This window comes from Tripterygium wilfordii, chromosome 20 (genome assembly GCF_013401445.1).
Source record: "Tripterygium wilfordii isolate XIE 37 chromosome 20, ASM1340144v1, whole genome shotgun sequence".
Lineage (NCBI taxonomy): Eukaryota > Viridiplantae > Streptophyta > Magnoliopsida > Celastrales > Celastraceae > Tripterygium > Tripterygium wilfordii.
The window spans coordinates 392821-404778 of record NC_052251.1 but is presented as its reverse complement, the minus strand read 5'-3'; the positions used below and the strand labels follow the sequence as shown (position 1 = coordinate 404778).

General features: G+C 39.7%; 3 protein-coding genes across 6 annotated transcripts; all 3 read left to right on the top strand.

The window, feature by feature from the left end:
• The first annotated feature begins 344 nt into the window (after nt 1-344).
• LOC119987023 (protein LOL1-like) lies at nt 345-2780 on the top strand. Of its 2 annotated transcripts, none has more exons than XM_038831726.1 (6): nt 345-527; nt 786-956; nt 1439-1552; nt 1772-1885; nt 1997-2106; nt 2462-2780. In XM_038831726.1, exons 2-6 carry the CDS (start codon nt 893-895, stop codon nt 2498-2500), a joined length of 441 nt encoding a protein of 146 aa, XP_038687654.1. In that variant the 5' UTR covers nt 345-527; nt 786-892; the 3' UTR covers nt 2501-2780. The 2 variants fall into 2 exon arrangements, with proteins under 2 accessions (XP_038687654.1, XP_038687655.1); XM_038831727.1 differs by having other exon boundaries at nt 783-956.
• A 361-nt stretch (nt 2781-3141) lies between these two features.
• LOC119987022 (MND1-interacting protein 1-like) lies at nt 3142-8330 on the top strand. 3 transcript variants are annotated; one of them, XR_005465353.1, is made up of 4 exons: nt 3142-3526; nt 3611-5314; nt 6918-7486; nt 7646-8330. XR_005465353.1 is itself a non-coding variant. In XM_038831725.1 (3 exons), the coding sequence occupies exons 2-3, from the start codon at nt 3665-3667 to the stop codon at nt 7434-7436; spliced, it is 2169 nt and encodes a 722-aa protein (XP_038687653.1). In that variant the 5' UTR covers nt 3143-3526; nt 3635-3664; the 3' UTR covers nt 7437-7635. The 3 variants fall into 3 exon arrangements, 2 of the variants coding, with proteins under 2 accessions (XP_038687653.1, XP_038687652.1); XM_038831725.1 differs by lacking the exon at nt 7646-8330 and having other exon boundaries at nt 3143-3526; nt 3635-5314; nt 6918-7635; XM_038831724.1 differs by lacking the exon at nt 7646-8330 and having other exon boundaries at nt 3143-3526; nt 6918-7635.
• Nucleotides 8331-8951: 621 nt separating this feature from the next.
• Nucleotides 8952-11539, top strand: LOC119987439 (aluminum-activated malate transporter 12-like). The gene is made up of 6 exons (XM_038832360.1): nt 8952-9532; nt 9636-9776; nt 9921-10193; nt 10281-10402; nt 10511-10651; nt 10820-11539. Exons 1-6 carry the CDS (start codon nt 9226-9228, stop codon nt 11453-11455), a joined length of 1620 nt encoding a protein of 539 aa, XP_038688288.1. The 5' UTR covers nt 8952-9225; the 3' UTR covers nt 11456-11539.
• Nucleotides 11540-11958: the final 419 nt, after the last annotated feature.

Genomic DNA, 11958 nt, shown 5'->3' with positions numbered 1-11958 from the left:
GAAGCTCCACAAGTCAAACACACATTAATCCATATGCAGAAATATGGCATGGTAAGCCCACTATCTGGTACATTAGCCCAGAACACAAGTTGATTATTGCAGAGTAAACTGTAAAAGGTGAATCAGTAAATTAAGGGTTTATCTTTATAACCTGTGTGAAACACAGGCCAGTGGGTCTCCTATGTTGGTCAACTGCTCAAATTACTCTTTTGGATGACGTGGCTCTCTCTTAGCCTTCTACACTCTCATGAGGAAGGTACTTTCTGGTTGAATACTTGAATGCGACACTCATGACTTGCCATGCTAAAAGGAGAGAGAGAGAGATGGGTGGCACCCACAGTTTCTGATAAAAAGTTTAATCTTTGATCTTGATATTCCACCAACAGAAATGGAAGTTAACCACCATAGTTTCCGATAAAACTTTTCTCACTTATAGTTATATTATATATCCCCCCTCTCCCTCTCCCTCTCCCCCTCTCCCTCTCCCTCTCTCTCTCTCTCTCTCTCTACATCTGAAACTAGCACAGGTATGTGTTCAGAGACCCAGTTCACCATTATAAAATTGAGTTCCATTTGCATGCTTTTTCATTGTCTTTAAGCTTAATAAACTACTTCAATAGTTTTCAGTGGGAAGTTTTCAACTGGGTACTTCTCAATATGTCATTTTTTTTTCTTTATGCTATTTGGTACCATTACATGTCATTGAAGTTTTAGGTGTATTTGGAATTTCTTCAAAATTTTGGAGACAAGATTTGATTTTTCTTTTGGGTTCTTGTATACAGCAGACAAATGATGAGAGTGAGAGAGAGAGAATTTTGTATTCTGTTAGTGAGGAGTTAAGGTTGTTAGGAGAGATTGGAAGAGAAAGAGTGCATTTTTGAGGGTTTGCACAATGCCAGTTCCTCTTGCTCCATATCCGACGCCTCCAGCACCATTTACATCTCCTCCTGCCAATGGTATGTAACATTTTAGTCAATTTTGCACAAGTTTTGGCCTCAGAACAATGAGATTTTCTTTTCTTTTCTTTTCTGTTTGGTTTCTGAGAAAGAAATGAAATAATGGATAAGAATGCACGGGATCTTTGTACTTCTTTCTGAGGCAAAGTTAATCTACTTTTTCTTTTCTTTTCTTTGTCTCTTCACATCTGGATTTTACCCACATCAAGTTGGATTTTTTTGGTAAATTTTGACAAGAATTTTGGGGTGGATGGATTAGGCAAGTCAAAAGCTTCAAATCTCAAAGTGAATTTGTGTAATTAGGTGAGAAAGGGACACTTCCTTGTATAATTATTAGAAATGAAACAACTATATCTGTATAATTCCAAGTTTGTATGCTATATGCCTTATTGTAGAGGAACCGTGTAGTAGCCGATTCTTTATGAAACTGAGACTGTTTGGTTCTTCTGCATTATTTTAATGCTGCTGACATTGTTCATTAGGTTCACAAAGCCAGCTTGTATGTTCTGGATGTCGAAACCTTTTACTCTATCCGGTAGGGGCAACCTCAGTGTGTTGTGCTGTTTGTAATGTTGTTACGGCTGTACCGCCTCCTGGTATGTGTTCTTTGTTGCTCCAACAAGCCTGAGACTCCTTCAACGTAATTTTAAAAGTCGGAATTTTTTTTGCTTGAACTTTAACTGAACAACCAAGGTAGGCTTTAACATAATCCTCCAAAAACCTAATGCACCCCAAGTAGTAGAATCTATAATAGACATGTGTATGATTTTCTCAGCAACTGATGTTTGATCACCTGTTTCTCCGACTTAAAACAGGCACGGAAATGGCACAATTGGTTTGTGGTGGCTGCCACACCTTGCTTATGTACATTCGAGGAGCGACAAGTGTGCAATGTTCTTGTTGTCACACTGTCAATCTAGCTTTGGAAGGTACCCTCCTTTTGCTATGTATAAGCATCAGATTGATGGAAGAATTAGAAAGTTGAGTTTTAGGATTTTTTGAGCTTGGAAACATGGTAAACATCGAATCTGTCGTGACAGCAAATCAGGTGGCACATGTCAATTGTGGTAACTGCAGGATGCTGTTGATGTACCAATATGGAGCACGAATTGTCAAATGTGCGGTTTGCAATTTTGTTACATCGATTGGGGTCAGTATATGATTTCTGTTTCCTCACTTTAAAATTACTAATCGAATTGAACAAATGAACAATTTCCTGTTTTGTTACTAGTTACCTTTTGACAGTTGAACAGTTTCTCTTAACTGATGTCTCAAACCGATTCAAAACATATAGCAATTCATCTGAGGAAAGGAATCAAATGGTGCTCCTTGAACACATACACCTTTTTGTGCTTTTTTCCCTATACTCCTCCCCGCTACTGATTCGTAGAGGACCAATATCACTTTCATATGGTGAAATAGCATACATATAATGTAGGATGCTGTACATGCTCCGGGGTGTCTTTGTATATGCGTCTTTAATGTGGCTTTCTGTACTGATGCAGGCCTCAACAAGCACCACTGAACAGAAGCTCCACAACTAAAAGTTATTATATGCATACTAGTTGGCTATTACAGATGCTACTACCTTGGTTTTGAAACACATCCCTCGGCGAGCAGAGGAAATACCCTCTCTCTATTCGCATGTATAGAGCTTTTCCCCCTTGCGTGACGTGGTAATGAATAAGCAGTTTTGGCAAATCGTGAAGACTTCCAGTTTGTTGATTCATTAGATAGAACTTTCACTTCATTTTCTTTTACTTTGATCATGGGACACGCCGGTTTTCCGCCGATGCTTTCTGCTTTGAATTGTCAATTTGTCAATGGATCAGTTTAAACATATGCTTGCAAGTGCTACTTTCTGTTCTTGAATTGTCAAAAAGGTCTAAAAGGGTGAAGCCTTCTTGCATAGCAGTTAATTTAAGGCAACAGATGAATCAGTACCCAGGGGACCAAAACATATTTCAGGAAAATAATATTGAGGCTAGGAATGCTGAAAGAAGCTTTGTGTTTACAGGATTCTGGTTTTAAAGTCAAGCTGCATAATTGATTCATGTGGAGGTTTTTCTATCCCAACTTTGAAATCACTAGAGGGGAATTCGAATCTTGGTCATCAGGGTAATACACACCATCTTTATCACTCCAATTAGTGGTTCGGGTGTGTCGTTGGAGTAGTTGTTCACGAGGCCATGCAGTAGAAGTCACTACAATGGTTGAAGTAGTTGTTCACGAGGGCTATGTAGTAGAAATCACTACAGTGACCATCCCAGACTTCTAGTCTAACTATTAAATTTTAAAAATTATGTGAACCCCACACTGCAGACACACTGCACATATGCGATTAAAACTGCACCCTAACATAAAAATGGAAGTAAAAATCATTAACCATTACATGAGGAAATGGGCCGCGCCTAGACATGGGCTTTTTGATCATATAACAGTGCAGAAGGAAAAGGCTTGTTTGGCCATGTAAACGTGCCATCAGTAGTCACCAAGAAGCAGCTTTGATTTGGTGCATGCGTTCTCCTCCTCTCTCGTCCATCAGCCAGCGGCCATTTTCGTTAAAACCTGTAAGTCTCCCTTTTTATTCTCTTATCGTACTCGCAGTCGAATAATCTCGGTAAAGGAATCTGCTTTTCTTTCGCTGATATCAGGTTTTTGATCGCTGTATCATATAGATATAGAAGCACATACACATATATACACAGATGGGTTGTACTGTAAGAGAGAAGCATCTCCGCACGAACAGGAGGAGCCGATCCTTGAAACCCGATTCTGAAGCCTGCTGTCATCTCGATAGAGCAGCAATCTCCAAATCAATACTTGAAGCGGGTCTCAAACCCCTGAATTACCATCTGGGCCAGACCGATTCGACCCAGAACCCCAATCTTGCTGCCAATGCTAGCCCAAATCCTAATTTCAATGATCATGGATGGGGTTACTGCACTGAAGAACAATTAGAGGAAATCCTATTGAAAAACCTTGAATTTTTGTATAATGAAGCCATATCTAAGCTTATGGCATTGGGTTATGATGAGGATATTGTGTTGAAGGCCATATTGCGTAATGGGCATTGCTACGGTGGCATGGATGTGCTGACCAATATTCTCCATAACTCATTGGCTTATCTGAATAGTAGTCATGGTGGTGGTGGTGGTGGCCGTGAGAGTTCACAGGAATCTGAACCCCTTTTTGCTGATTTGAGGCAGTTAGAGGAGTACTCGCTGGCAGGTATGGTGCGTTTGTTGCAACAAGTTAGACCCCATCTGAGTAAAGGTGATGCAATGTGGTGCCTTCTAATGAGTGATCTCCATGTGGGCCGTGCGAGTACTATGGAAATTCCTGCGCCTGGAAATGGTAATAGAAGTAGTACTCTATCACAGAGCAATGGTGAGAGTGTTGAAGATGACCAGGTAGCTATTACCGCACCTCCCCTTTGTCGGTTTCACGGTGGGTGGGGGTTTGGAAATGGGGGCAGCTCAGACTTCTCTACTAATGATTTTTTCTCATATAGTGCGGAGATGACTTTGCAAAGGGATATCGAGTGTCCGGAGAGGTTCAATCTTTCCCCTTCCATGAAGTCTTTGTTGAAAAGGAATGTTGCAATGTTCGCTGCTGGTTTTCGGGCAAATTCAAAACACATGATGCAAACTCAGGCTTGTATTAGTGCTTTAGCTGGTGGGAACACTAATCAAGTTGTGCCAGGGGGCGAAATTCCTCTTGAGAAGAATGTCAATTCAAAATATTTGAAAAGCCAAGATGGGGTCAATTTGGTAATGAGTAAGTTTCGTGATTTGAATCTTGAAGAGAATATGGAGCATTCTGGAGAAGAACAGAAGGATGAGATCCTAGTAACCCTGCTGCATCAGGTTAAGGAACTGGAGAGGCAAGTGAAAGAAAGGAAGGAGTGGGCCCACCAGAAGGCAATGCAGGCTGCAAGAAAGCTTAGTAATGATTTGACAGAGCTTAAAATGCTGAGGATGGAGAGAGAAGAGACACAGAGATTGAAGAAGGGAAAACAAACCTTGGAGGACTCGACCATGAAGAGGCTTACAGAGATGGAAAATGCTCTGAGGAAGGCCAGCGGCCAGGTAGACCGGGCAAATGCGGCTGTACGGCAGCTTGAAACAGAGAATGCCGAAATCAGGGCAGAGATGGAAGCTTCTAAGTTAAGTGAATCAGAGTCTGTTACAACACGTTTAGAGGTGGAAAAGAGGGAGAAGAAGAGTCAAAAGAGGCTCATGGCCTGGGACAAACAGAAAAGCAAGTTGCAGGATGAGATTGCAGATGAGATAGATAAAATCAAGGAGTTGCAACGATGCTTGACGATGGTGGAGCGGGCTCAAAAAGAATATGAGGTTCATTTTTCTATCTATTCTTATATACGTCAATACTCAATATAACTGCACATTATATATCTCCACATGTCCCCTAGAATGCATGAGATATTATACTCATTTATGTGGACATGTCATATTGTCATTGTTGTTTCAAGGGATGATTTATTAGGAATTTTTGTTGCCTTGCGACGTAACCTACCCCTTCTTATAATTAGTTATTCAAAGACAAGAAAGGGTTCGGGTTTTTGATAGAGAAGCCTATCGTCCCTTATGTCCTGTGCAAGTGCAACCATGGAATAAGATTAAGGAGTAGTAGAGGATAAAGAATCTTGCACCTTATGCAAGTGTAAGGAGTTGGCTATCACTGGGCCACAAGCTCCTCTTTTAATATGTGATGATTTGTGAGCACTTATTATCCATCCAGAAGATCCATTCTTAATATAATGACATAGGGTAGTATAGGCTTATGCGAGGTAGCGTAAGCAGTTCTGAGTTTTTATGATTTTCTATAATGACATGATAGACTTGTATGATGACTTATCCTAATCCTATCCCAGTAGAGTACATGGGGGAAAAATGATGAATCCTTCGGCTCTTTCTGTACATAAGTTGGCAATATGGTTGTAAAATGAAGTTTGGCTTGCAGTATCAGTACCTATCTTGTGCCATCAGTTTGAGCATGTGGCATTGATTGCCTTGGTGAAAGCAACACGTTTATGCCGAAAGCTTTACAGGTTACTTTAGCTATGTGCAATGCTACATTTAAATATTCTTCTCCTTACTCCACAAAATCGAAAAAAAAGAAAGAAGAAGAAGGATAGGAACTGATAGTTTGCTTCTACATTTGGAGAATACGTTGTACAACACTGCAAACGGCTATGTCTGCATGTCACTGAGAAATGGATAGGTGTGAAATGCAGTAAGTTGCCATAACATATGTGAGCATTTCTCTATCTTGAAAATTCCCTAATGTGAATAGCTTAGAATTTTCAACTCTAATTGGTTTTCAGAAGGTAGAGATAAAGTTTAGTTCTCTTTCTTTATGTTGCAATACTATTTTGACTGAGATAATACAATGTCAAAAATAAAAATGACACATTATTTGTACATTGATTCTTTTAAAACATTGTATAGCTTCTTAAGTTTCAGTTCATTAGTACTTTTTTTTTGCATGTGTACTCGTATCGTTTACCTTATTTCCTAAAAGTAGAATCCTAAGGAAGTGGAGGCTTTTGCATTTTACCTGTGCCTGTGTGTTTCTGGATACATGTTTTTGAAAGTGCCTCATTTAGTTTTGGTTGAATCTCTGGACTTTTTTGGTTCTCTTATTTCATTTACCTATTGTGTAATTATAGATGACTAAATCTTGGTGTTTCACTATGCTAGATCTTGAATTGGGTTCTCGTACTTCCTGACACAAAAACTGATTTGGAAAGCCAAAAGCTACCTGTTAACTGTTCTCATACCCAATTCACCTTAATTCTAGGATCTTACCCCCTCTGTATAACTGACAATGTGCAATTCAGCTCTCTTGTTGTTTGTTGGATTTGCAGCTTCCAACAACTCTCTTATTTATGCTCACTGATAGTACACCTACTACCGGGTAATGTTCTTATTACAGGGAAAGTGGAAGAAGGAAGTGAAGGCAAAAGAGCTGGCCTCGGCCCAAGTGGAGGAGGAAAGACGCTCCAAGGAAGCAGCTGAGGCTAGTAATAAAAGAAGGCTTGAGGCTCTGCGCCTGAAGATAGAGATAGACTTTCAGTGCCATAAGGACGATCTCCAAAGACTTGAGCAAGAACTTTTACGTCTGAAATCAGCTGCGCTGTCCACTGAGTTGAATCATCAATCAAATACTTTGCCCTCAGGAAATTCTGATGGTGCAAAGCCCAAAGGAGAAACAATTTCTAATTTGCTTCATGAACTAGATGATCTAGAGGACTCTTCTGATAAAGAAGGCAACTGTGAGAGGCAATGCTTTATTTGCAAGAAAGATGAAGTTTCTGTAGTTTTTCTGCCCTGTGCCCACCAAGTTATGTGTGCCAGTTGCAGTGAGAATTACGGGAAGAAGGGTAAAGCTACTTGTCCATGCTGCCGAGTTCCAATTGAACAGAGAATCCATGTTTTTGGAGCAAGTTCATAGTTCAATTCTGGTTTAAGTTTTTTCTAATGCCTTCTGGGAGAAATCTTCAGGTATACTTTACCTATTCCAGTTTATGTTTCATGCAGTCGTTGGCACTGCGTACTTTACAGTTTACATATAGTTTCCTTCAACATCCGCAGCTGATACTGTCTGCATCATGAGGATGTATGTAAATAAAAATCAAACTTTTTTCCTGCTTGTTCTTGCAGCCAAATAAGCAGAGTGCTTATGACTTATACAATGCCAAATATCAGATGACTCATACAATGGCAGTGAGGATTTACTCATCACATGGAATGTGAGTACCAACAGATACTGTGACTCACAAAGAAATTTGTTCTATTAGTTGAGCAGGTTTTTATGTAGGAGCAAATGGTTTGAATCTTCAAACCGAGTTCACGAGTTCAATTCTCACGGGGAGCAATATCATTGTGCGCATGGGATTGACGATCCGAGTTTAGATCATTTATTAAATGTCTGAATGTCCGAAGGGTAAAACTTCTATGATATCGTTTTCGGTTACTAAAAATAAAAATGGGGAGCAAGTAGTGAGAATATGGTGCCACGTGGAAAAGAGGGTCAGGGGACACATGGCAAAAGGTGAGCTTCATGTGTGAGAAGCTGAGAGGGCACGAGACACTGAAGCAGTTGCAATACAGCTGTTTGAGAACAGGACAGTATCGTATGGGGATGGTCATATACATGTATATTAGGTTAACAATAAGCTAGCCTTTCCATACTTCCCTTTCTTCGATGTCAAGTAAGTTTATTATTACAGGCAGCTCTATTGCCCGTGAACCATGGAGACTCACCACTCAAGCTGTACCTTTTTAATGCAGAGCCATCTTGCGGTTGCACCGCTTGATCAATTACAGTCAATAGCCGGTGCTCTTGTTCACCAAACCCTTACAAAATCATTGTGAATGAATGTGGACCATAACTAGACTTCTATGCAAACAAGAAAATGAGTTGGACTCATCACTCTCTCTCTCTCTCTCTCTCTCTCTTTAACCGAGAATAACTCCTCAAGCGTGCTCTTCAGATAGCTCACTAAACCTAAACTGCAGCAGGGCTAGGCACCTGCAAATCCGTCCAATAGGTTAGTTGAGCTAAGAATCCTAAGATCCAATGTAAACAATTTGGAAATAGTTGTTGGGTGGAGGTCCAATGCAAACAACTTGAGAATAGCTACGCTAGAATGTTCAAGTTGTTGGGTTGAAGTAAATATCAATTCAGGTTTTCCTCTGCAAATGACATTTATTATCAAGGCCAATTGTGGTATGATGGTTAATGTGTGTGTTGTCTAACTATATCACTTGTTAAGTAAACACTGCAGATTCTTGTGATATTTCAATAGAAAAGAGTGTAAACCATATAGTCCATGATTTTAGAGGTGCAACTACTTTGATTTTTACTGGTGAAAGACATGCTATACATTACCAACCACATGATAGTCTTCTATATGAAACAACAAATTTATTAATTACCTTGATTTTCCTCTTCCAGTTGACTACTAGCACCTTGTGAAAGCACCATTTGCCACATCATTGTCCACCTTTTGATGGAAAGCATGTGAGTTTAGTAGTATAAAGCTGGGGTTTTCACAATACAACAAGAACCCTCACACTAGCCAACCAAAAGAACAGTCTGCACTTTTTTGATTACTTTCCTTTCAATCTGAATTGTCTTATTACTAGAAACTCAATAACAAAGCATACATCATTTGAGAAAACATCTCATATTTTGTTCCATTGAAATCATATCGCATTTCCTCTTCAATTTCTCTGCTATGTGTTATAAAGTTCATGTTGGCATGGAAATGGCAATGGCTCATGAATCGGGCACAAAGGGAGACAAGTGGAAGGAAGGCATTCACAAATTTGGAGAGAAAATCAGAAGATTTCCGGGTTTGTTATGGCGAATGATTTGGAATATGGGTCGAGAAGACCCTCGAAGGGTGATTCATGCCTTGAAAGTTGGTTTGTCTTTGACATTGGTTTCTTTATTATATCTTTTGGAGCCATTGTTTGGAGGGATTGGTGAGAATGCCATTTGGGCTGTCATGACTGTTGTCGTCGTGCTAGAGTTCACTGCAGGTTAGTTCCTTTAAGAATCTCATTTTTCGCGACTATGGTCTGCATTGCTATTTCTGGCTAGCCTAGTTCTGCTAAACCATGTTTCTTTGATATTCATTCTTAGGTGCAACTTTATGCAAAGGATTGAATAGAGGAGTAGGTACGGTCTTAGCAGGATCGTTGGCCGTTTTCTTCGAGTACATTGCCAATGAAACCAGTCAGGTGTTTCGAGCTATTTTTATTGGAGCTGCAGTTTTTCTGATAGGTATTCTGCTTCTGTTAAACTTGGTCTTGCAAGAACATCAATCCAATGTATATGACTATTGAATTGGGAAATTTTTTCTGTTCCATTCCATGCATAAGTAATAAGATGGTATCTTCTTGTGATATTCAATATTCAATCTGACAGGAAGTGCAGCAACATACATGAGATTCTTTCCCTATATAAAGAAGAATTATGACTATGGTGTTCTCATATTCCTCTTGACCTTTAATTTAATAACTGTCTCAAGCTACCGTGTCGAAAATGTACTGAAGATTGCACATGAACGATTCTACACGATTGCGATTGGATGTGGAATATGCCTCCTCATGAGTCTGCTGATATTTCCAAACTGGTCAGGAGAAGGTCTGCACAATTCCACTGTGTGTAAGTTTGAAGGGCTAGCAAGTTCTATAGAAGGTTTGTTCCGTGTGATAAATCGCGCAATGATACTTTTGTTATGGCAATAGAAGCCAGCATGAATTTAAACCTTAAAAAACCTTGCAGCATGTGTCAATGAGTACTTCAGTGATTCCATCACAGAAGAAAGCCAAGAAAAGCCTTCAGAGGATCCAATTTATGAAGGTTATAAGGCAGTTCTGGACTCGAAATCTCAAGATGAAACTCTTGTAAGTTTAATTCCTTGAGCTTAACTTTCAGTCTTTCACTGGTCCATTTGTCCAAGTTTCTTCTTCTAAAGCTTCCTGTCTGAGATTTCTGTCCTGTGAATTGAGCAGGCACTGTATGCTAGTTGGGAGCCTAGGCACTCAAGACACTGCAGATTTCCATGGCAGCAGTATGTGAAATTAGGAGCTGTTCTTCGCGGGTTTGGTTATGCAGTTGTAGCTTTACATGGATGTTTACAAACTGAAATTCAGGTAATACCTGCGACAAGTTTCTGAAATCATGGATCTTGGCACCAACTATTCCTTTATAAAAACCTTGCATTTAGAATATAACATATTAACATATGAATGATTATGGTGGCAAACTATAAAAGATATTAATGAGTTAATGTTAACTCATTTCATCTAATATTTGGTTAGACGCCAAGATCTGTTCGAGCACTCTTCAAAGACCCTTGTATTCGCCTTGCCAGAGAAGTAACGAAAGTACTAATGGAACTTGCTCAAAGCATCAGAACGCGCAGGCATTGCTCTCCTGAAATACTATCCGATCATCTCCACGAAGCATTGCAGGACTTGAACAATGCCGTAAAATCCCAACCAAGACTCTTCCTAGGCTCAAACAGGAACCAAGCCACCAACATGCTTGCTTTAGCAGCAGCAGAAGCAGGTCGAAAGCAGGAAAAGGACTGTGGAGTCTCATTGTCCAGCGTAAAAACAGACACTTCTGCATTGCTCAAATGGAAATCCAAAAAGGCAGCAGCCAACAATGAACAACCCAGAGAAGCTGAGAGGAAGTTCTTAAGGCCACAGTTGAGCAAAATCGCAATAACAAGTCTTGAATTCTCTGAGGCTCTTCCATTGGCTGCTTTTGCTTCTTTGCTGTTGGAGATAGTGGCAAGGCTAGATAATGTCATTGAGGAAGTTGAAGAGTTGGGGAGGGTGGCTTGCTTTAAAGAGTTCAAAGCTGGTGATGAGGTTACCGTGGATTGTGAGACTCCAAGAAAGGACATTACTAAGAATCACTTCCAATCACATGCTTATGGAGCAGATTGATTGATATTGTAGTTTTAAAAGTATGAACTTCACTGACTATGGCAGACTTATTGTCGTATCAGATTATTTCTCTCAGTTGAATAACACAAATATTATTTTCATATCTACAGTGTTCTGTTGTTTGATTGTTTCTGAAGGGATTAGGGCTGCTTGTCACTAAATGATCCAAACTTTCATTTGAAGAACACGAACCCATATCAACAAAAATCAATTTTGCACCAAATTCATGTTAGTGCAAAGCAACAAGCCAACAACCATAAATGGTAAAGAAGAAATAGAAAATTTGTTTTTAAAGACAAAATAGAAAAAGTTCCACTAACATCTTTCACTCTTTATTGGCTACACAAACAAGTCCTTCCAAGTTTGGTGCATTCAACCCAGAAGGCTAAATGAATATTGATGAATACTGTGACACATTTGATGCATTCATCTTCTATTGGAGAGACAATGAGGACAGTAAGTCATTCATTCTACCCAAAATAGGGGGGCAACGGGGCTGATGG